At 41.8% G+C, this 25937-nt stretch overlaps 1 protein-coding gene across 1 annotated transcript; it reads right to left on the bottom strand.

The window, feature by feature from the left end:
• Positions 1–12552: 12552 nt before the first annotated feature.
• Positions 12553–23168, bottom strand: nat16l (N-acetyltransferase 16, like). Its single transcript, XM_024373344.2, has 6 exons — positions 23079–23168; positions 22585–22734; positions 18216–18413; positions 17939–18048; positions 17653–17776; positions 12553–13564 (listed from the first exon to the last, which is right to left on the bottom strand). Exons 3-6 carry the CDS (start codon positions 18402–18404, stop codon positions 12983–12985), a joined length of 1005 nt encoding a protein of 334 aa, XP_024229112.1. The 5' UTR covers positions 18405–18413; positions 22585–22734; positions 23079–23168; the 3' UTR covers positions 12553–12982.
• Between the last annotated feature and the right edge of the window lie 2769 nt (positions 23169–25937).

The raw sequence follows: 25937 nt of genomic DNA, 5'->3' as shown, positions 1-25937 counted from the left end.
TCATAGGAGAGCTGTAACTCTGTCCGCCGGTGATGTGGAGTAGAGTATGCTGGATGATTATTTAAAAAAAACAATTATTTCACCTTTATTTAACCAGGTAGGCTAGTTGAGAACAAGTTCTCATTTGCAACTGCGACCTGGCCAAGATAAAGCAAAGCAGTTCGACACATACAACAACACAGAGTTACATATGGAATAAACAAATACAATCAATAGTACAGTAGGAAAATCTATATACAGCATGTGCAAATGAGGTAGGATAAGAGAGGTAAGGCAATAAATAGGCCATGGTGGCAAAATAATTACAATATAGCAATTAAACACTGGAATGGTGGGATGTGCAGAGGATGAATGTGCAAGTTGAGATACTGGGGTGCAAAGGAACAAGATACATAAATACTGTATGGGGATGAGGTAGATTGGATGAGCTATGTACAGGTGCAGTGACCTGTGAGCTGCTCTGACAGCTGGTGCTTAAAGCTAGTGAGGGAGGTAAGTCTCCAGCAGATTTTTGCAGTTCGTTCCAGTCATTGGCAGCAGAGAACTGGAAGGAGAGGCGGCCAAAGGAGGAATTGGCTTGGGGGTGACCAGTGAAATATACCTGCTGGAGCGCGTGCTACGGGTGGGTGCTGCTATAGTGACCAGGGAGCTGCGTGGCTTTACCTAGCAGAGACTTGTAGATGACCTGGAGCCAGTGGGTTTGGTGACGAGTATGAAGCGAGGGCCAGCCAACAAGAGCATACAGGTCACAGTGGTGGGTAGTAATATGGGGCTTTGGTGACAAAACGGATGGCACTGTGATAGACTGCATCCAATTTGCTGAGTAGAGTGTTGGAGGCTATTGTGTAAATGACATCACCGAAGACGAGGATCGGTAGGATGGTCAGTTTTACGAGGGTATGTTTGGCAGCATGAGTGAAGAATGCTTTGTTGCGAAATAGGAAGCCAATTCTAGATTTAATTTTGGATTGGAGATGTTTAATGTGAGTCTGGAAGGGGAGTTTACAGTCTAACCAGACACCTAGGTATTTGTAGTTGTCCACATATTCTAAGTCAGAACCGTCCAGAGTAGTGATGCTGGACGGGCAGGCAGGTGCGGGTGAATACGGCTGCACAGTAATGTCTCTTATCGATGGCAGTTATGATATTGTTTAGGACCTTGAGCGTGGCTGAGGTGCACCCATGACCAGCTCTGAAACCAAATTGCATAGTGGAGAAGGTACGGTGAGATTCGAAAAGGTCGGGAATCTGTTAACTTGGCTTTCAAAGACCTTAGAAAGGCAGGGTAGAATAGATATAGGTCTGTAGCAGTTTGTGTCTAGACTGTCTCCCCTTTGAAAGGGGGATGAATGTGGCAACTTTCCAATCTTTGGGAATCTCAGACAATAGGAACGAGAGGTTGAACAGGCTAGTAATAGGGGTTGCAATAATTTAGGCAAATAATTTTAGAAAGAGAGGGTCCAGATTGTCTAGCCCGGCTGTAGGGGTCCAGATTTTGCAGCTCTTTTGAGACAAGATAGTTGCTACTAAAAACAATTGGATACCATGAAATTGGGTAAAAAAAATAATAATAATAATATAAGACGATTTTACAGTTCTAGGCTTTCATACGGCAATTCAAAGAAGCAGATTGTAATTTGGGTGTACATAGAATGCAATGAGTGCATTCAGATGTGTGGTCTGCGGCAAATTGACTTCACAATACAATAAACAGACTCATGCTGTTCAGGACAACCCATGTCATCTTGCAACTGTACATCAAACATAGTAATCATAATCTTTGACACTGTGTAATAGTGTCTGTGCACTGTATGTGGTTGGGTGCCTTTAGGATATCCCTGTTCCCCATAGACTAGCTCTCCATCTCCGTTACTAACACCATGTCTCACTAAAGACTGGGATTCCCTATGCCTGGCTAGCTTCAAGCAGACCTTTATACTCGGCTGGGGGTATTGAAGACAGGATACACCTGCTCAAATCGGATTACTATTGAACATACTTCTTTCCGTAAGAAATATTATAGTTTGATTACATTTTAGGGTATCTGGGGAGTCAATAGAAATGCATTTTGATTTGTTGAAAGAAAGTTTAGGGATAGATTTTCGGATTCCTTTCTCTGCATGTTGAACGAGTGGATTACTCAAATTCGATGACTACATAGACTTTTTGGGATATAAAGAAGGATTTTATCTAACAAAACTACACTACATGTTATAGCTGGGAATCTTTGGATGACAAATCAGAGGAAGATTTTCAAAAAGTAAGTAAATATTTAATTGTTATTTGTGAATGTATGAAACCTGTGCCGGTGGAAAAATATTTTGATGTGGGGAGCTGTCCTCAAACAATCGCATGGCATGTTTCGCTGTAATAGTTACTGTAAATCGGACAGTGCAGTTAGATTAACAAGAATTGAAGCGTTCAGCCGATATAACACACTTATATGTCCCTAAATGTTTAATATCCATCATTTTTATGATTATTTATTTGAATTGCACGCCCTCCAGTAAGTTGTCCCGGTAGCGGGACGCCTATCCCTAAGGCTACACAGTGCATTCGGAAAGTATTCAGACCCCTTGACTTTTTCCACATTTTGTTACGTTACAGCCTGATTTTAAAATGTATTAAATCGTTTTTTCCCCTGATCAATCTACACACAACACCCCATAATGACAAAGCAATGATGCTACAAGCTTAGCACACCTATATTTGGGGAGTTTCTCCCATTCTTCACTGCAGATCCTTTCAAGCTGGATGGGGAGCGTCGCTGCACAGCTATTTTCAGGTCTCTCTAGAGATGTTTGATCGGGTTCAAATCAGGGCTCTGGGTGGGCCACTCAGAGACATTCAGAGACTTGTCCTCGAGCCACTCCTGCGGTGTCTTGGCTGTGTGCTTGGGGTCGTTGTCCTGTTGGCAGGTGAACCGTTGCCCCAGTTTGAGGTCCTGAGCGCTCTGAAACAGATTTTCATCAAGGATCTCTGTATTTTGCTCCATGATGCTGCCACAACCATGCGTCACCATAGGGATGGTGCCAGGTTTCCTCCAGACATGACACTTGTCATTCAGGCCAAAGAGTTCAATCTTGTTTTCATCAGACCAGAGAATCTTGTTTCTTGGTGGTTCTTAACTTCTTCCATTTTAGAATGATGGAGGCCACTGTGTTCTTGGGGAACTTCAATGCTGCAGACATTTTTTGGTACCCTTCCCCAGATCTGTGCCTCAACACAATCCTGTCTCGGAGCTCTACGGAAAATTCCTTCGAACTCATGGCTTGGTTTTTGCTCTGACATGCACTGTCAACTGTGGGACCTCATATAGACAGGTGTGTGCCTTTTCCAAATCATGTCCAATCAATTGAATTTACCACAGGTGCACTTCAATCAAGTTGTAGAAACATCTCAAGGATGATCACTGGAAACAGGATGCACTTGAGCTCAATTTCGAGTCTCACTGCAAAGGGTCTAAATACTTATGTAAAAAAAAGTATGTCTCTGTTTTACATTTTTATTACATTTGCAAAAATGTCTAAAAACCTGTTTTCGCTTTTGTCATTATGGGATACTGTGTGTAAATTGAGTGGGGGGGAAAAACATAGTTGATCAATTTTAGTATAAGGCTGTACAGTAACAAAATGTGGAAAAAGTCAAGAGGTCTGAATACTTGCCGAATGCACTGTACTGGTATTCCCGTGTTGACTGGTTATTTTAAATAAACACTTGAATAAACACCAGTTGGGGAAAATCACCATTTGATGCACATAATGTAGATAAACATAAATCCTCTCCCGGCTATGAGTCATTACCCTGCCTTTGTTACGTGTGGGAAACTAAGCAGCCTATATAAAAAATAATGATTTGCACTGAAGTAGGATAAGTTCCCTGCACCTGTCTCCTTACTCTAGAACCCATTGAATAAGACTGAAAACCACTGAGTGGAAAGCGTGTTCACGAAAGCAACTCTTTTCCTGCCTGCAAGCAAGTGCACGCATGCACACCAGCTGGGGGAGAGAAAGGGATAGGAAGATGCAGAGTTTATTTACTTTCAAGGGGAATAGAAAAGGAAAATATGATGGTGGATGTGACAGCAGCAACAGAGCCAGACCAGGGGTGCACAGCTGTTGCCCATGGCTACTCAATCAATCTGGTTCAATCAGTCTGCACTCTTCATATGGAAAAACAGTCGGTGTTCCAATTCAGAATTCTTCCGAAACAATTCAATTCAATTGAAAGGGGCAATCTGCAGTTCCTGCATCGATTACTGGACTTCATGATAAATTGATGATATGTACCTGTAACGGCTCTCGTTGGGAGAAGGAAGAGTGGACCAAAGCGCAGCGTGGAAAGTGTTCATGATTTATTTTATAAAAAATCTTTAAAAACCACTCGAACAAAAACAAAAGAGCACAGTTCTGTCAGGCAGAAATACTAAACAGAAAGCAAGATCCCACAAAACCCTCTGATTGGTCCCCAATCAGAGACAACGAAAGACAGCTGCCTCTGATTGGGAACCACACTCTGCAAAAAACAAAGAAATAGAAAACATCGACTTTCCCACCCGAGTCACACCCTGATCTGACCAAACCTAGAGAATAAAATGGATCTCTAAGATCAGGGCGTGACAGTACCCTGATTCTTGAAGAATATAACTTATAAATACCTCATGAGCTTAGTTCAACTGTCTTACCCCATCGGAACCCAAAATATAAGCTTTTTTACTTCAATGTTTATAAACAAAGTAAATGTGAACAAACACTATCTAACCTCAAAACATGGTTAAAACTATACTTTCGATATAATGGATGGTCAGTCCTTGCTTGCATCCATATACAGTTGAAGTCAGAAGTTTACATACACCTTAGCCAAAATACATTAAAACTCAGTTTTTCACAATTCCTGACATTTAATCCTAGTAAAAATTCCCTCTCTTAGGTCAGTTAGGATCACCACTATATTTTAAGAATGTGAAATGTCAATAGTAGAGAGAGTGATTTATTTCAACGTTCATTTCTTTCATCACCTTCACAGTGGGTCAGAAGTTTACATACACTCAATTAGTATTTGGTAGCATTGCCTTTAAATTGTTTAACTTTGGTCAAACGTTTCGGGTAGCCTTCCACAAGCTTCCCACAATAAGTTGGGTGAGTTTTGGCCCATTCCTCCTGACAGAGCTGGTGTAACCGAGTCAGGTTTGTAGGCCTTGTTGCTCGCACTCTTTTTTGGTTCTGCCCACAACTTTTCTATAGGATTGAGGTCAGGGCTTTGTGATGGCCACTCCAATACCTTGACTTTGCTGTCCTTAAGCCATTTTGCAACAACTTTGGAAGTATTCTTTGGGGTCATTGTCCATCTGGAAGACCCATTTGCGACCAAGTTTTAACTTCCTGACGATGTCTTGAGATGTTGCTTCAATATATCCAAATAATTTCACTTCCTCATGATACCATCTATTTTGTGAAGTGCACCAGTCCCTCCTGCAGCAAAGCACCCCATGACATGATGCTGCCACCCCCGTGCTTCACGGTTGGGATGGCGTTCTTCGGCTTGCAAGCCTCCCCCTTTTCCCTCCAAACATAACAATGGTCATTATGGCCAAACAGTTCTATTTTTGTTTCATCAGACCAGAGGACATTTCTCCAAAAAGTACGATCTTTGTCCCCATGTGCAGTTGCAAACCGTAGTCGGACTTTTATATGGCGGTTTTGAAGCAATGGCTTCTTCCTTGCTGAGCAGCCTTTCAGGTTATGTCGATATAGTACTCGTTTTACTGTGGATATAGATAATTTTGTATATGTTTCCTCCAGCATCTTCACAAGGTCCTTTGCTGTTGTTCTGGGATTGATTTCCACTTCTCGCTCCAAAATACGATCATGTCTAGGAGACAAAACGCGTCTCCTTCTTGAGCGGTATGACGGCTGCGTGGTCCCATGGTGTTTATACTTGCGTACTATTGTTTGTACAGATGAACGTGGTACCTTCAGGTGTTTGGAAATTGCTCCCAAGGATGAACCAGACTTGTGGAGGTTTACAATTTTTTTCTGAGGCCTTTTCTGAGGTCGATTTCTTTTGATTTTCCCATGATGTCAAGCAAAGAGGCACTGAGTTTGAAGGTAGGCCTTGAAATACATCCACAGGTATACCTCCAATTGACTCAAATTATGTCAATTAGCCTATCAGAAGCCTCTACAGCCATAACATGATTTTCTGGAATTTTCCAAGCTGTTTAAAGGCACAGTCAACTTAGTATATGTAAACTTCTGACACACTGGAATTGTGATACAGTGAGTTATAAGTAAAATAATCCATCTGTAAATAATTGTTGGAAAGATTACTTGTGTCATGCACAAAGTAGATGTCCTAACTGACTTGCCAAAACTGTAGTTTGTTAACAAGAATTTTATGGATTGGTTGAAAAACGAGTTTTAATGACTCCAACCTAAGTGTATGTAAACTTCCGACTTCAACTGTATATATATTTGTAATAATGACAATTACAACAATACTGAATGAAGAATGAACACTTGTATTTTAACTTACTATAAAACATAAATAAAATCTTTTTAGTCTCAAATAAATAATGAAACATGCTCAAAAACACAGTGTTGGAGAATAAAGTAGAAGAGCAACATGTGCTATGTAAAAAAGCTAACGTTTAAGTTCCTTGCTCAGAACATGAGAACATATGAAAGCTGGTGGTTCAATATTCCCAGTTAAAAAGTTTTAGGTTGTAGTTATTATAGAAATTATGACACGTCGACTATTTCTCTCTATACCATTTGTATTTCACCTTTGACTATTGGATGTTCTAATCGGCACTTTAGTATTGCCAGCCTAATCTCAGGAGTTGTTAGGCTTGAAGTCATAAACTGCGCTGTGAAGCAAGCATTGCAAAGAGCTGCTGGCAAACTCAGTAAACTAATGCTTGTGAATTCATGCTTACAAGCCTGCTGCTGCCTACCACCGCTCAGTCAGACTGCTCTATCAAATCATAGACTTAATTATAATATAATAAACACAGAAATATGAGCTGTTGGTCCTTAATATGGTAAAATCCGGAAACTATCATTTCGAAAACAAAGCGTTTATTCTTTCAGTGAAATATGGAACCGTTACATATTTTATCGAACGGCAGCAACCCTAAGTCTAAATATTGTTGTTACGTTGCACAACCTTCAATGTTATGTCAGAATTCTGTAAAATTCTGGCAAATTAGTTTGCAACAAGCCAGGCGGCCCAAACTGTTGCATATACCCTGACTCTGCGTGCAATGAACGCAAGAGAAGTGACACAATTTCCCTAGTTTAATATTGCCTGCTAACATGAATTTCTTTTAACTAAATATGCAGGTTTAAAAAAATATACGTCTGTGTATTGATTTTAAGAAAGGCATTGATGTTTATGGTTAGGTACATTCGTGCAACAATTGTGCTTTTTTCGTGAATGCGCTTTTGTTAAATCATCCCCCGTTTGGCGAAGTTGAAGTAGGCTGTGATTCGATGATAAATTAACAGGCACCGCATTGATTATATGCATCACAGGACCAGCTAGTTAACCTAGTAATATCAACCATGTGTAGTTAACTAGTGATTATATGAAGATTGATTGTTTTTTATAAGATAAGTTTAATGCTTGCTAGCAACTTACCTTGGCTCCTTGCTGCACTCGTGTAACAGGTGGTCAGCCTGCCACTCAGTTTCCTCGTGGAATGCAATATAATCGGCCGTGTTGATTACCGATTGTTATGAAAACTTGAAATTGGCCCTAATTAATCGCCCCATTAATCGGTCGACCTCTAGCTACAATAGCCCGTTGTAGGGCTTTAAAAGTCAGAGGGAAAATAATGAATGAGAATGCAAAACCGAGAGCAGCGAGAGAATAAGAAAATTGAGATATAGAATACAGAATCAATGCAAAGAATACATTTAATAGGAAATCTATACAATCACAGTTGAAGCATCTGTCTAACCTCTCAAAAGAACAAGGACAGGTACTTTAGGCTTCTGACTGACTGTGCGTTGGAAAGAGGGCCTGGTCTACACAGGGAAAGGGTGTAAGGGAAAGTGTCCCCACCTCACAGCTGTTTCCTTCCAAACAAAAACGTGAAGTGAACTGAGTTACATTTGAAGGTAAACTCTTTTTCCCGTCCTATAACCTTGGTTCTGTAGATTCTGAATGGAAGTGTTGACCTGTTTGTCCTCCCCTGCTGTCCTCTCCATCTCTCCTCTATCACCTCAATCTCATCTTTCTCCTCTTCATTTTCACCATTCTCTCTCTCAATCTCCCTCGCTTTTCTCTATCATTTTCTCCTCTCCTTAATTTGACCACTCTTGCCTCCATCACCCCTCCTCACCCCAAATCTCCTCACCCTTCTCTCTGCGTTCTCTCCATCTTCTTCTTCTCCATCCATCTCTCCCTTCCTGTGACGCACATTTCACCTTGCTCACCCTCCATACCTACTCTCCTTAAATCTCTCCTCTAACCTGTCTCTCCTTTTTTCCCTTCTTTTTTCTCCTCTCATCGCCCTCCACCTTTCATCTCCTATGACGCACACAAGTGATACATTTCGTCTGCATCCCAAATGGAGCCCTTTTTCCTTCAGCGTGCACTACTTTTGACCAGAGCCTGATGGACCCTTATGATCAAAAGTAGTGCACTATGGAATTTGGGACACAGACTCCGAGTCATCATAGAGCCACTTTAGTGCACCAGAAACTTTAAACTGTTTTTGGGGCGAGTTGACACAGAGAGAGGATGGGAGCTAGAAGATAATGTGTGTGTTTGTTTGTTTGTTTGTTTGTGTGTGTGTGTGTGTGTGTGTGTGTGTGTGTGTGTGTGTGTGTGTGTGTGTGTGTGTGTGTGTGTGTGAGATAGAAGATAGATAAGGAGAAGATCATATGAGAGTGAAAGTAGGCGTGTTTGAGCTTCCTCGCCGTCCAAATTGATGATAATTTGCCACAGAGAGTGATGTGTGTGTTAGTGTGTGAGCAGCAACGGAAGTGTGTCATTACGTTCATCGCCATCCTAAGTATCATGATTAGCTGAGGACCTGTCTCTCTCTCCCCCGCTCTCTGACTCTCTCTCTCTCCCTCTCTCTCTCTCTCTCTCGCCTTCTCTCCCCATCCCCCCCTCCTCTCTCACTTTCTCTCTCCATCTAAGGGATGCGTCATTCTCAAACTGCCGGGTCAAGTGCGAAACCAATGTAAAATTATAGCGGAGAGAATAAGGGGAGAATAAATGAAGATTGGAGAGAAGACAGAGAGTTGATGAAGAGAAAGAAAGGGAGATGGAGAGAAAGAGTTGAAGAATTGAGAATAAAAGAGAGCGAGAGATAGCGAGAGAGAGGGGGAGACAGCGAAAGAAAGGAAGATATGAAGAGTTGAGAAAGAAATGAGAGAGAGAGAGAGAGAGATAGATAGAGAGAGAAAAAAACAAATCAGCCCACCTCCCGCTACCCCTTTACATGCACACGCTACACCATAAACCCTCTGAAAGGCGAGAAGAATGAATCTGAAGAACCTGCTTCTGCTCACTTACTTTCACTCTCACTCTCCATCTTAAACTATTCCCTTTCTCTTTCATTACTCCACTATACCTCCCTCCCTACCTTCCTCACTCCCCCCCACCCCATCTTACTTTCTGTCTCACTTTACCGTTGAAAACCCTTACCCTCTCATTACTCCCCCCTCGACTCCTACGCCCCCTTCATCCCGTCCACCCTACCTCCATCCATCCATTCTGGCAGCTTAAATTATCTCTCCCCACCAGCTATTATTTCTATGACTCACTACACTGCAACATCACCACACCAATACCGCCCTGACAAATTACTGTCTGACTCTCTGCTGCCCACTAGAGGACACACACACCCACACACGCACACACGCACACACACACACACACACGTGCGCATGCATACACACACATGCACGCACGCACGCATCACACACACACACACACGCAAACGCACACACACACCAATACCACCCTGACAGCTTTATTGACTGACTCTGCTGCCCACTAGAGGTGGGGACTGCAGTCCATTCATAAAAACAGATGGGGGAGGGAAGAAAATGGTTAGAATCACCTAAATTCGCCAAATACATCTGAATGTACAAGAATTTGACTCTGAGAAATGGTGCTGCCCCAATAAACAGAATACACAGACAGACAATAAATATGTGTGTGTATATCATACATAAGATTATATTTTCTTGCGTTGTTGTTTTCTTCTGTCTTTTCCTTTTTTTCTCTTTTAGTTCATTCTTTTGGTTGTTGGTGCATTGGGGGATTCTTGGGGGTGGGGAATGGAATTCATTGTATTTTTTATTTTTCTTCTTGGGTGGGGGCTGTGGGAGGGGTCTCGAATGGTTGAGGGACAGCTATTGGGGAACTGTGGGGGGGGATCTTGGAGGGTTCGGGCTCATGTTTTTTGGCCTGATGGTAGATCGGTCAACATGCCCTTGAGCAGGGCATTGACCCTGGATGCTTCTGTGTCTCGCTCTGAATGGGAATCTGTTGGATGACTGGTATGATGTAGTTGTTGAGCGGCTTCACCGCAAGTATATTGCATGTTTCGAATATTCAATAAATAAAATTAAAAAGGCAATATCACCTCCTTCCACCTCTCCAATTCGCCCACCACGCTGACAGATCCACTCTGCACACTGCCCTCACCCACCTGGACAAAAGGAATGCATATGTGAGGATGCTGTTCATCGACTACAGCTCGGCCTTCAATACCAGTGTCCTTGAAGCTCACGGCCCTGGGACTGAACTTAGGTCTTGGACTTCCTGATGGGCTGCCCCCAGGCGGTAAAGGCTGGCAACGTTACCTCCTCGACACTGATTCTCAACACGGGGGCCCCACAATGGTGCGTCCTCAGTCCCCTCTTGTACTCTCTCCTTCTCCCTCAATGTCAGCAACAACAAAAGAGCTGGGGGTTTAGTCGTGATTGACCTGAACAATTTTGCCAGAGGGGAGTCGTTGGAAGAGGGGGAGGCCAGGGTAGAATGGAACAGCAAGGATCTTTCCTGCACATTGACCTTTCCCTAGAGTCGTGCAGGACCTTAACGGAGGGCAGGTGGCAGCTGATAACCCTCTCAGCAGACCGGACAATCCTTTGCAGTTTGCCCTTGGACCAGACAGTGATTGAGGATGTGAGGATGGAATCTATTGCCGTGTTTACACAGGCAGCCCAATTCTGACCTTTTGTCCATGAATTAGTCTTTTGATCAATCACATCAGATCTTTTCAAATTAGATCTTTTTCAGAGCTGATCTGACGGTCAAAAGACCAACAAATGAAAAAAAGATCAGAAATGGGCTGCCTGCGTAGAACCGTATCAGTATTGTCTGTGAGAGTTTGATAGCGATAGTCATAAGTAAAGATGTGCAGGTAGAGGATTGGACACACCAAGCTTATTCTGTAGATAATGTATTAGAAATTGTAAAGCTTTCTCATTTCCTATATTGCCTTAGCAAGGCTTTTACAATACACCAGGTATAATTGAATAGGTAAATCTAATATTAGTGTTCCTCCTTTCCTTATATACTGTTTTATCCGTGGCTACTGTTTACGTTGCCCCTGCCAGTACTTTATTTTGTTCCAAATAAAACCACTTGAAAACACCACACAGCCCATTGAGAGCTACAGTACTTTGGTGGCGCCTAATTGAACAACAATGCAACTAAATGTATGAAAGCTATGTTACTCACAGAGCTGTTTTGGATAGTAATGTTCTTTAATTCTCTTTGGGATCCAATTAGTCATTCTAATTAGGTAAATACAGATGTAAAATGTTTTAGTATTCAGGAACAAGCACTCAACACACACACGTTTTACCCTGGTTGAGACGGAGGGAATGGAGTGTGACTGAACAGACAAGACACCTAAAAGCTGAAAGCTCTGTCCTCCAACCAAGGACCTTTTAACTACGATATATACTTCACACCAGCCTGTATCATTGATAACTTTCAGATATCAACTGCCATTAAGATATACAGGTACTGTACAGTACATCTCAAATCAAATCAAACGTTATTGCGAGCGGAGCGAAACGCTTGTGTAGCAAAATACTGGTCTGGTGTGACGTCAATTATGATTTCACACATGTTGAGATGCTACAGTTACTGGCTGATGATGTATCATAAACTAAAGTCACTGGATACAATTGTACTATAAGATAAAGAGTCAGGAACCATGTATTCATTGTCTCACAGAGAAAGGTCATTGAGTTTACTGGAGCCACAATACCCAGCTCTTTTCTCTGTGAGATGGAGTGAGTCAGTAACCATGTTTTGTACAGTAGCACGACAGCGTCAGTCTTCATTGAGTTCAATGATCTGAATCACCTAAAAGTACTGAATAACAGACATACTGTATCAATTAGACAGCAACCGGGATTCATAGAAGTGCTTTCAAGCATGTTTTCCATGCAGCGCGCACACGCGATTGGAAATGATGCAGACAATTAGCTCTGTCATTTCCCCCCCTTTTTAGCTCCACCTGCTTCAGTTATAAATGGATACAGTAATGAGAGAGAGAGAATGATCAGCGACATTCTATTCATTTATTCTTATTGATACTGATTTGCATTTCACAGTCATGATGAATCAGTGATTTGATAGACTTGTCTTTACAAAAATGTATAATGATTTAATAAGAAAACATTTATTCCTGTAATGTCCCATTATAAATTCTTGCATCATCACAATCGTACAAAAAAAAAAAAAAAAAAAAAATCATATTAACTTCTGGCTGGCTTTGTTCCAATCAATCAAATCAATATAAAAAGTATGTTAGATACTGTATGATATATAATGTATATTGATTACATGGTTAACCCTCCCCCAGGGGGGTATGTTTAGTTTTTTCCCTAGCACTATACAGCTGATTCAAATAATAAAAGCAAGATAATGTGGAAAACCCTTCTCTAAGTCTAATTTGCGCACTCTCACTGGCCTCTCTTTTGCTCTCCCCATCTCCTCACATCCCTCTCTCCAGAAACAGTTGTTCCCAGTACTCTCTACACCTCGTTACCCCTGTATATCCCTCACAGAACTCCCTCATCCCCTCCCATAGCGACTTATTCAGATACACATGAACCAACACCTTCCCCTTCACCTCCCTCCTCTCCCTCACTTTCTCGAAATGGCCGGCAAGTGCCCTCTTTGCTGAAACTAGATCAGTTCCAAACATATCGATATTGAATCTCAGCGATCCTCCCTTGTATGGGATTGGATAAGGTGGAGTGTAAAAGCTGAGGAAGGCAGGTCTTTCCGGCTTGTCGGCCAACCAGGTGAGGTTTCGCCTTGCTAAAATCTCAAGATTGCCTTCGATTGGTTGTAAGGCCTGCCAGTCTTGGATAATGGCACCACCAGGAAGTTCAACCCTGGAGGGGAGTTCAGGATCAAGGAGGATGTTCTTCAGGTGTTGCTCATCCTCTATCAGAAACATTTGAGGGACGGACACACCTGGCTCACTTCCTGTGGTGGAATGTAGTTTGTTCCTCAGGTGTGAGATGAAACCCTCGAAACTGTCGGCCTCCCCGATGATTGAGAGTCCAGCCTAGAGAGAGAGAGAGACGGAGAGAGATTGAGAGGGGATGGGATGGAGAGAGAAATTGAGAGAAAACGAGTGAGTGAAACAGTGACAGCAAACGTATATATGAGGGGGATGAAGCGGAGGTAGATGTAAAAAGAAGAAAAACAGGGGTGGTTTGAGACCTTAGTTACGAGTCCATTGTGGTTTTTGTCCCCTTGTGAAAGGTGCAGCAATAGTTTGTGTGTGTGCCTGTGTATCTGTGTGTGCGCACGCAAGTCTCTTAGCAATACAAGCACAGCCTATCCCTAACAAGCTCCCTCAGAAACTCAATGAATAAATCATCCATTCAACTTTATTGGCCCATAGGGCTGAGGTCAAAAGTACAGCACTATATTGAACAGGTTCCATTTGAGACGCACTCTTTGACTCAGTTAGATTAGATATAACTTGTCTCCATGCGGTCCGCAGTCCTCAATGGGACTACTGCTGCAATAAACCAGTCTAAGTGTTTCCATTAGTACACAGCACTGTTTCATATTGTATTCACCACACCAGTACCCATGACACAGGCTTGCATCCCAAATGGCCCCCTATTCACGCTGTAGTGCACTGGAGCCCTATGGGCCTTGGTCAGAAGTAGTGCATTATATAGGGGATAGGGTGCCATTTAGGACAAAGACACATGCTGTTTCTTCCTTTAGTCAGGTGTTCTTTGAAAGGCAGTTGTATAGAGCACCACACAGCCACACGCTGAGACAGACTTTTAACCACTGTGTTTCCAGGTATGAGATACTGACATTTGGGCTGGTTTCTAGGAAGAAATAGGACATGCAGACAGACTGTCTGCACATTTGCCTTTCAAAAGGCTTTGACACAGAAGTAAAAAATTCAAAAAGGAATTTGTGGTTAATGTTAGTATAAGAATATTTTTAAGATAAATACACAACGCAGAGGACGAGAGAACTAGGATTAACGATCAAAAGGAGTTGGTTTTCAGTTCAACATCTGTGGGATGTCAGTCTTGACAGCTACGTTCTGTGCATTGAGCCGGGGGCAGGAAACTTGTTATTTGGTTATTGGCTCAGTTGTCCTGCAAGGACTTCTGATTGGTCAACCCCAGGCTAGGATGGGGGTTATAAATGGCATCCTGTTCCTTTGTTCTGGGGAAAATCTGAGGACAGGGGAGACTGAACATCTACCTCCCAGCATAACACCTTGATTTGTCCTCACTGAATAAACCCATTCGTCTCCCCCTGATTTGCTTTGGAGTTTGTGTTATTCAAGAATAACATAAATTGCTAACATTAGGGTTGAACCAGTATGTGGACATGAAGATAGGGTTAGGGTTGAGGCTGGGGTTAGGTTTGAACCAGGATGGAGACATGAAGATAGGGTTAGGGTTGAGGCAGGGGTTAGGGTTGAACCAGGATGGGGACATGAAGTTAGGGTTGAACCAGTATGTGGACATGAAGCTATAGGATTAGGTTTAAGATGGTTTCTGTTTGTGCTGATATCAAAACTTGGGTTGCACGGGCCTATTGCAACTTCCTCCTCGGTCTGCATGTGTATATGGAAATTCAGTCTGGAGAGGGTGTGGGAACATGGGGCAGTAAATCAGTCTGGTCTGGAGAGGGTGGGGGAACATGGGGCGGTAAATCAGTCTGGTCTGGAGAGGGTGGGGGAACATGGGGCGGTAAATCAGTCTGGTCTGGAGAAGGTGGGGGAACATGGGGCGGTAAATCAGTATTCAACACTACTACAAAACATAAAATGCGCTTCTTTCTACGTCCACTTGCGTTGCAGCTGCAGTGAATGAGTAGCCAAGTGTATCGATCGCCTGCATTTTTATTATTATTAGCAGCCCGTTGTGTGCGACTCGAGTTTCACCATCAGGTGGAAGACTGTGTCCTCTCTCTCTGGTCAGTCTCACCGGAGGAAAGGAAGGAGAGAGTAGAGACTGTGAGAGGTGGACCCCTCTGCTGCTCTCTCCCTCCACTGATTCTAACGCCGTGTAAAAAAAAAAAACTGGGAACTCTGAAATCTTTGACTTCCGACTTCAGTGCATTCAAGACAACTGGGAACTGGATTAGACTGGGAAAAATAATTTTGAACGGTTATACAACTCGTAAACTCTAACCAAGTTCCCAGTTATCTTGAAAGCAACATGACCATCAGATGCAGGTATCACCAGTCCAGTAAAATTGCCAGCTGTGCCTCGCAAGTGTTACACAAACTGATCTATTTTGTTATCAAAACTCGAGTTTTGAAATATAATATGGTCTGAGAATAACAATATTGGCATATAGCCAATGTATTAGGCCTACTGCACAAACGTTATTTCTACAGAACTGTTTTTACTAGGTTAATGTTAAAAATGTTTTTTTTTTAAAATCTTGACTCGATTTGATCTCGACTCAAAAAAGGTTGGTGACCACTGGGTTGGGTTGGGGGAATCATGCAATCTGTTCTGTGGCTGAATTCAAGTATTTTTGTTGTTTTATTAAACTATGTAACCCTTTTGTTAACAACAGTTCTGTTATTGACAGCGCCCCCTTTCAACCTATCACAAGGCCAATAAACGGATCTCACTTTACGACTCTGAATGGCCCTGAGGAGGTCAGGAGATAGAAAACAGATGCCATTGGCAAGTCAGCAGAACATCTTATGATCTTTACGTGTTACTGGATAAACGACCAATCAGGATTTTGAGTGCTAAGGGACTTTTTATTCCTAACCTTTGTCAGAAAGAGAAAATGGCGCCAATAGCGCAAATTACATATAAAAACGCTTTATAAACACTGTATTAAACTGAAGGACTCATAACATGTTGTTATAACTTGAAACATAATGTAAAGTTTTCTGATCCTCCGATGTAAAAATAAAATAACTATAACGGACAATTTGCCGTAACATGAATGTATGCACTTTTACACAAGGAGTGTTGGGTACCTACAGGCTACGCATATCATGTTAGAGATTGTGAAACTACCTTCTGTTCAAGAAAAACATGATATAAACACTTATGAGTAAGTCTTATACCCTGACTACACCAAAATACTTTTGCTAAATAAATGTATAAATCTATGTTATTCAATCATTGCACCCAAACGTTAACGAGCGTCTGCGTTGCCAAGGGCTAAAATAGAAGTCCTTTATTTCTGACGCAGATCGCGCTGCAAGTCCTGCCTCTCCCATCTCCTCATTGGTTTATAGAAGCAGGGACCCACGTGCCATCTCCTCATTTGTTATACCCACGTGGGTGATTGAAAGACGAACTGAGTTGCCGGTCGTCATGGTAATATTATGAAAGTGTAGATGCCAATCACCATATAAGTTCAAAAGATGAAAAGCTTGGAAGGAGGAGAGATGACTAGAAACGATTCGGTTGACCGTTTTATGTGTGGATTAATTGTTGGAGTTGAGGACCTTGTGTATTTCAGGTAAAATAATGTTTATATACCAGGACAAATTAGCTAGCAACAGCAAACTAGCTAAATAGGATAAATTAGCTAGCAAGTGCAAGCTAACTAGCTAAATTGCCATAAATGATTAATGCTTTTCGTTTTTTAAAATATTTTAACCTGCATGTTGTGATCGTGTTTGGTGTAGGGGGACAAAATAAATGTATGCACAATGGCGCACGCGCTCATCCGGTTTGGGTTCCGTGTCAGGTTTATCTCAGGCTGGGGATGTTGTGGTGGATTGTCTTGGTGAAGGTAAGCGGGAGAGTCTCACAATGGGCTCTGGGAAACAGACTGAAGGGGATGGGTAGAAGGTAGGTGGAGAGGTTAGTATTGGGGAGGGTTCAGAAGGGAAACGGTCAGGATTGGTTTTCCCTTTGTTTTGTCCGGTCATCACAACTTTCTCCACCTTTACCCCTTTCTCCATAGTCACCACCTCAGAGGTCTTGACGTGTATTGGGTTGGGTCCCTGTGTTGGGTTGAGGGTTTGGGTTGTGGTTGAGGGTTACGGTAAACAACACCCTTCAAAACAGTTTTCTACACCACTCATTAAAAAAGTTGAAGGTTTGTACAGTAAAGTAAATTATACAGTAGTATAGTAAAGTATACAGTAGTATAGTATATATTAGTATAGTATGAATTATAACTCACCCGTCTCCCTAGCTCTGTGAATTTGGATAATGTCTGTGTGGGCCCAGCTGAAGGCTCGTCAACCTTGGTTTGTCTCTTGGTCCTGACGCTGGGGTACAGCTGCTGGATGTACTGGTCAGCAAATCTGTATATGTATACATTCCGTACATTTGTCTTTAATTTACGATGGACTTGAGCTGTGTATGTGACGTTATTTGGTGTTTACTATGTTTGTTGCTGTTCTTTTTTGTTGTGTGTCAAAAAACAAATCTATAAACAAATAAATCATAAAAAAAGATCCGCAAACCTCTGGATAACCCCAGCCACGCCGCGACCCCTCTCGCTGGGACACACCCTCAACCCCTCCACCACTACTGTACACCCCTCGTCAACGATTAGACCAGACACCAGTGCCACCTAGGGGAGAGGGGAGGGATGACGATGGATTTAGGGATGGATGGAGGAGGCAGAGGGAGGGAGGGAGGGATGGATGGTAGAAAGGGAGAGAGGGAGGGATGGATGGAGAGATACGGAAGGAAGAAATAGGTATGGATGGAAGTAGAGAGAGAGAGCACTACACGGACCAATTTGCCATCTCTGCGACCCAGTATAACCGCTCTGTCAGGCTCAGTCATCCAACCGGCATATCGATGAGGCAGGTAGTCATTCCCTCCATAGATTTGAACAGAAATGGACATGACATCATCGTAGTCCTTTTGTTCAGCCACCCAGAATGTCAGGCCGTCGCTCTCCCCAACACAGCTACCTGCCATGGTTTCGGTCTGTAAAAGTTGTTGTTTACAAACAATGGAGTAAAGAATTATTGGCTACATATCAGTGGTCACTAACTGGTCAATCGCGATCGACTGTTTGATCTCAAAGACATTCCTAGTCAATCGGCAAACATTTCTGTAAAAAAAAAAAAAAAAAAAAAAAAAAACATGAGGCCTTGCATTTGGTTTTATTTATTTTTGCAGTTTTTTTATGTTGTTATTTTTAGGGGGTGCTGGCGGTAGGTGCAGCCGAATCAACAGGCCAAGTGTTCCCATTTTCCCCCCCGGAGGGTCCAGAAAGCAACTCAAGTGCACTACAGGCCTACTGCTGGCCAATCGGATGGCTCAGATTACAGTGTCTGCAGTAACGTAGCAGGTGTAAAAGAAAGGTACAGCAAAGTTGATATTGTGAGATTTCAAAACCTTGACTAGAGAGACTTAAGGAATACAGCAAAGAGCTGCTGTTTTTGTGAGCGAGTTCATGTTTTACTTCCTACTCAGCACTGTCAACAATTTTTATTCAACACTTGAGCAACAAAATGCAACCTCTTCCTACTTCCACTTGCGCTACAGCCAGCATTGCAGCTGTAATGAATGAGTAGGAAAGTGTATCGATAGGCTTGCGTTATTATTAGTGGCAGGGGTCTTTTTCAATATCGAGGAATATTTCACTCTCTCTTCATCGGAGTAACAACATTAATTTGTGCACAAAGCAGAAATAATGCTGTTCCACTTGAGTTTTGCCATCAGCTGGAAGACAGAGGTGTGAAGTTTGCAAATGATTCATTCTTTTTTAACAACGCTTTTGACCTGCTAGTGACTCGTTCATTTTAGTCGTTATTTTGACCTGCTAGTGCTGGCCGCAATGAGTCCTTCAGCAGGATTAACTTCTTATGGCTGCAGGGGCAGTACTGAGTAGCTTGGATGAAAGGTGCCCAGGGTAAATGGCCTGCTCCTCAGTTCCAGTTGCTAATATATGCATATCATTATTAGTATTGGATAGAAAAAACTCAGAAGTTTCTAAAACTGTTTGAATAATGTCTGTGAGTATAACAGAACTCATATGGCAGGCAAAAACCTGAGAAGAAATCCAAACAGGAAGTGGGAAATTGAGGTTGGTCGATTTTCAACGCAGCCCCTATTGAATACACAGTGGGAAATTGGTTATGTTGCACTTCCTAAGGCTTCCACTAGATGTCAACAGTCTTTAGAAACTTGAATGAGGCTTCTACTGTGATGTGGGGCCGGATGAGAACTCTTTGAGTCAGTGGTCTGGCAGAGAGCCAGGTCCTGGTCGCGCATTTCACCGGATAGCGACCTGCATTCCATGGCTTTTCTACAGACAATGGAATTCTCCGGTTGGAACGTTATTGAAGATTTGTGATAAAAACATCCTAAAGATTGATTCTATACTTAGTTTGAAATGTTTCTACGACCTGTAATATAAGTTTTTGTTCGACGTTCGGCTGGACCTGCTCGAGCGTTTGGATTTGTGTACAAAACACCCTAACAAAAGTAGCTACTTGGACATAAATAATGGACATTATAGAACCAATCAAACATTTATTGTGGAACTAGGATTCCTGGGAGTGCATTCTGATGAAGATCATCAAATGTATGTGAATATTTATAATGCTATTTCTGGCTCTGAGCACCGTACTCAGATTATTGCATGGTAGGTTTTTTCCATAAAGTGTTTTTGAAATCTGACACAGCAGTTGCATTAAGGAGAGGTATACCTATATTTCCATGTCTAACAATTGTATTTTCATCGACATTTATAATGAGTATTTCTGTAGAATTATGTGGCTATGTAAAATGAGATTTTTAAAATATAAATATGAACTTTATCAAACAAAACATTCATGTATTGTGTAACATGAAGTCCTATGAGTGTCATCTGATGAAGATCATCAAAGGTTAGTGATTTTATCTCTATTTGTGCTTTTTGTGACTCCTCTCTTTGGCTGGAAAAATGACTGTTTTTCTGTGAGTTGGTGGTGATCTAACAATCGTTTGTGGTTCTTTTGCTGTAAAGCCTATTTGATATCAGACACTGTGGTGGGATTAACAACAAGATTACCTTTAAAATGGTATAAGATACATGTATGTTTGAGGAATTTGAATTATTAGATTTCTGTTTTGAATTTGGTGCCCTGCACTTTCACTGGCTGTTGTCATATCGATACCGTTAACGGGATTGCAGCACTAAGAAGTTTTAATGCACGCTCCTCTGTCTCCAGAGACGTGCTCCGACCACCAACTTTCTGTCATATGCGCGCAGGAAAATAGATCAAGAGCACAGAGATAAAAAATACATGTTTAGAAATTATAATTGATCGCATGGTGCAAAAATGACTGCAATTCATTGATTATTGAACGTTATGGATACATCTTTGTAGAACCAAAACTTATATTACACAGCCTCTGCGCAACAAACTAGTACTCGAGAACAAATCGTTTTGGGGAAGCAGTTTGCGAACGACTGTGCTTATCATCTTGCCTGGCTACACATACTCCTTGCTCTGGCCAACGCCCACAGACATTAGTTTATTCTCCACAATGAGAAGTATGTAGCGAATAACAGAGCAGCGGAATCATTTCGTGTGTCGTCAGGCTAATTATCATCCTCACGGCAGTCAAGCAATGCATTCTGCCAAGAGTCATTCATAATCTAGTCCAAGCATAGTGGTGGCTGCATCATGTTATGGGTATGCTTGTTATCGTTAAGAGATGGAGTTTTTCAGGATAAAAATTAAATGGAATAGAGCTAAGCACAGGCTAAATCCTACAGGAAGACTCAGTTCAGTCTGCTTTCCACCAGACACTGGGAGATGAATTCACCTTTCAGCAGAACAATAACCTAAAACACAAGGCCAAATCTACACTGGAGTTGCTAACCAAGAAGACAGTGAATGTTCCTGAGTGGCCGAGTTAGATTTTCAAGAAGATTTAAGTTAAAACTATAACAAGACTTGAAAATGGTTGTTGAGCAACGATCAACAACCAATATGACAGAGATTGAAGAATTTTGAAAAGAATAAATGGGCAAATATTGTACAATCCAGGTGTGCAAAGTTCTTAGAAACGTACACAGAAAGACTCACAGCTGAAATTCCTGCCAACAGTGATTCCAACATGTATTGACTCAGGGGTGTGAAAATGTATGTAAATGAGATGTTTCTGTTTTTAATTTTCAAGAAATTTGCAAAAATGTCTAAAAACATGTTTTCACTTTGTCATTATGGGTATTGTGTGTATGATGAGTGAGATTTAATTTTTTTAATTTAATCCAATTTGAATAATGCAAAGAAAAATGGTTAGAATTGGTTTTGTCCCATCATGCTCTAGCGATTCTTTGTGGCGGACCGGGCACCTGCAAGCTGACTTCGGTCGCCAGCTGGACGTGTATCCTCCGACACATTGGTGCATTGGCTTCCAGGTTAAGCGAGTAGTGTGTCAAGAAGCAATCCTCAGTATTCAATTCTCAGGTTTAAAAAAAATATATATAATCAATAATATATCAACCGGGACTGTAGTTTTTTCAATATGAGGGAGAGAATGGCTGCTCCACTATTGCACAAGCAAAACTCTGCGAACACCCAGAAATCCACTGTCACGAAGTGATCTTTCACGCTCATTTTTTCAAAATAAAAGCCTGAAACTATGTCTACAGACTGTTGACACCTTGAGTAAGCCATAGGAAAAGGAATCTGGTTGATATCCCTTTAAATGGAGGCAAGGAATCCAATGGAACAGAGAGCTTTCAGGAAAAACAGCCCTTCCTTGGTGGATTTTCCTCAGGTTTTCACCTGCAATATCAGTTCTGTTACACTCACAAACAATATTTTGACAGTTTTGGAAACTTTAGAGTGGTTTCTATCCTAATCTGACAATTATATGCATATTCTAGTTTCTGGGCCGTTTCAAATGGGTACGTTTTTTAGCCAAAAAACAAAACTCCTTCCCCCTACACTCAAAATGTAATAAAACAAAGTATTGGTGAATTAGGCAATCGTTTCCTTTCTTTTTCAGCTTCAGACTGGCCTATTTCTCACTTGAATCATTGTTTGTGTGTTTAATAGTTAATAGGCTATATTACACGATGTAGTGAACTACTTTTTTCAAAGTAACTTAAGTTAACAGTATTATTCTTAAAGGTAGATTTAGAGTAGCTTACCTTCTTCCAGTGTGGAGTAATTGCTTGGTAAACAGTATTTTCAGAGTAGCTTCCCCAACACGGATCAGTGTCCCACGTCGGTTCTAAAGCAATTCCGTGTCCTAGCTTTTACATTGCAAAGTCACTATAGGCTGTAATTTACACTGTAGGCTGTATTCAGACAGACAGACAGACAGGCAGCAGGTGTAGTTAGACATTCAACACAGGACAACACACGCAGGCTATGTCAGCCAATAACGAAAACCAATCCATTTTTGGCAATACAGGGATCCGTTTTCAATGCACCCCAACAAAACATACAACTTTGTTGCAATGTTACAATTACTTTTCCATTAAGAAGTTGTTAAACATAGCGCTAGACATGCAAACACTGAACATTATCACAATAGCAGACATTTTCTCATTGCAACTTTATCCCGAAAAGTAATATGATAAAGAAATATTAACTTAATGTGTAAGGAATCTATATACAGAGACTGAACAACGTTTCATACCCCGTGACTTGTTTTGAGTCGCCTGGAAATCCGTCAGTTCCGTGATTTTACTAGTATTCTGCCAGCAGCACCAAAAACAACGTCATGTTTATATCGTAATGAGAAACCTTCAAAATAAAAGCCCGCATTTCAGAACATTGCAATATCGTTGAATCATTCAAATGATGCTTAATTTTCTTCAATGGCCACTTTTATTGTCCCAACAATAAAAGGCAATTAGTCATTTATGTCTCAGCTAATGTGGGGTGGAAAATATGTTAAAAGTAAAGTGTGTCAAAATAAAGTTAGGACAACAATTTTTAGTACACATTTTTTTTTTAACCTTTATTTAACCAGGCAAGTCAGTTAAGAACAAATTCTTATTTTCAATGACGGCCTAGGAACAGTGGGTTAACTACCTGTTCAGGGGTAGAACAACAGATTTGTACCTTGTCAGCTCAGGGATTCAATCTTGCAACCTTCTGGTTACTAGTCCAACGCTCTAACCACTAGGCTACCCTGCCACCCCATCATCTTTAAGGTGTCCAGTTTTGATATATGCATTTTCAATTACTCAACTTTGTTCAGTGTGGTTATAGAATGTGTAAACATGTTGACGGCAACAATAGTGACCGGTGGGATAACACCGTGCATCTAGGTATACACATACTTATACACATACATAGTTCTTGTTCTACCAAACCAACTCTGTTCTTTCTTTTAGTTTCACTTTGAGTCAAGTTCTGGATATGTTGGGTCTAGGTGACTGCCCAGACAAGGCATGCAACATTGCAGTTATCCCTCAAAATGAGAAAGATGCTGTCCTGAGGGATTGTGATAGCGATGGGTCAGATATGGACTATGGACAGGCCATTTGCCAGCCAGGCTGTTGAATGCATATGCTGCACCTATGCAAACAGATCTTGACAGGAATAACGTTATCAGTGATGATGACCTACCCCCCCAAGGGCCTCTACCCGCCAGAGGGTCCAGTCAGAAGAGCCAAGGGCCTCTACCCGCCAGAGGGTCCAGTCAGAAGAGCCAAGGGCCTCTACCCGCCAGAGGGTCCAGTCAGAAGAGCCAAGGGCCTCTACAAGCCATAGGGGTCAGCCAGAAGAGCCAAGGGAAAAGCTGCAGGTGGTCAAAAATAAAGATTGAGTGTTCAAACATCAAAGAGGCCTGCCACTGATGTGATTCCAAAACACATAGTATACAGCCCAAATATGCAAAAGTTTGGCACGAAACCACTGAGCCATGGAAGGAGATCTTTACTGGTTGCTACTGTTGAAGACTTCTATTTTAGCCATTGGCAACACAGACGCTCTTTGGCGCACATGAGCAGTCTGGGGGCAATAATTGACATGTGTTATAACATATATATAACATGTATTTCTACATTTATTTTGCAACGCTTGTGCAAGCAACGTGTCTGGTTATTCTAACATTTATTAAATAAAACAAATCCCTCATCAATCTACACACAATGCCCCATAATGACAAATTAAAAACAGTTTTTAAAAAAACAACAGAAATACCTTACTTAGATAAGTGTTCAGACCCTTTGCTATGAGACTCGAAAAAATTGAGCTCAGGTGTATCCTGTTTCCATTGATCATCCTTGAGATGTTTCTACAACTTTATTTGTCTCCAACTGTGGTCAAATTTAATTGATTGGACATGATTTGGAAAGGCACACACCTGTCTATACAAGGTCCCACGGCTAACAGTGCATGTCAGAGTAGAAACCAAGCCATTAGGTCGATGGAATTTTCCGTAGAGCTCAGAGACAGGATTGTGTTGAGGCACAGATCTGGGGAAGGGTACCAAAACATTTCTGCAGCATTGAAGGTCCCCAAGAACACAGTGGCCTCCATCATTGTTAAATGGAAGATATTTGGAACCACCAAGACTCCTCCTAGAGCTGGCCGACAGGCCAAACTGAGCCATTGGGAGAGAAGGGCCTTGGTCAGGGAGTTGACCAAGAACCCGATGGTCACTCTGACAGAGCTGCAGAGCTCCTCTGTGGAGATGGGAAAACCTTGCAGATAGACACCCATCTCTACAGCACTCCACCAATCAGGCCTTTATGGTAGAGTGGCCAGACGGAACCACTCCTCAGTAATAGGCACATGACAGCCCGCTTGGAGTTTGCCAAAAGACACCTAAAGGACTCTCAGACCATGAGAAACAAGATTCTCTGGTCTGATGAATTCAAGATGAAACTCTTTAGCCTGAATGCCGAGCTTCACATCTGGAGGAAACCTGACACCATCCCTACGGTGAAGCATTGTGGTGGGATATTTTTCAGCAGCAGGGACTGGGAGACTAGTCAGGATCGAGGGAAAGACGAACGGAGCAAAGTACAGAGAGATCCTTGATGAAAACCTTCTACAGAGCGCTCAGGTTCACTTTCCTACAGGACAACAACCCTACAGTAAGCACACAGCTAAGACAACGCAGGAGTGGCTTCGGGGCAAGTCTCTGAATTTTTCTGAATTTGAGTGCCCCAGCCAGTTTTAGATTAAGGCTGTAAGGTAACAAATGTGGAAAAAGTGAAGGGGTCTGAAAATTTCCGAATGCACTTTAGACATATGCATTTAGTCCTGTATGTTATATTAATTCCAAAACATACATTAATGTACTGATGCTGTGTTGAATATCGGTTGGAAAGACAATACACCGTAACACTTTTTTTTGCTTACCCTGTTTGCTTCCAGTGTGAAATGAAAAGCCTTTCCATACTAGACTTTCAAGCACTCTTGTCCTTGCCCTGATGGAGGTGCCAAATACAGATTCTTAGCAGTTGACTGTTCGAGAAGCCAACTGCATCAAAGGACACAGTGTGAGCATTGATGGACTGGCATACCCTTTAACGACCTA

This window comes from Oncorhynchus tshawytscha, linkage group LG15 (assembly GCF_018296145.1).
Source record: "Oncorhynchus tshawytscha isolate Ot180627B linkage group LG15, Otsh_v2.0, whole genome shotgun sequence".
Classification (NCBI taxonomy): domain Eukaryota; kingdom Metazoa; phylum Chordata; class Actinopteri; order Salmoniformes; family Salmonidae; genus Oncorhynchus; species Oncorhynchus tshawytscha.
This window is presented reverse-complemented; position numbering and strand designations above follow the sequence as displayed.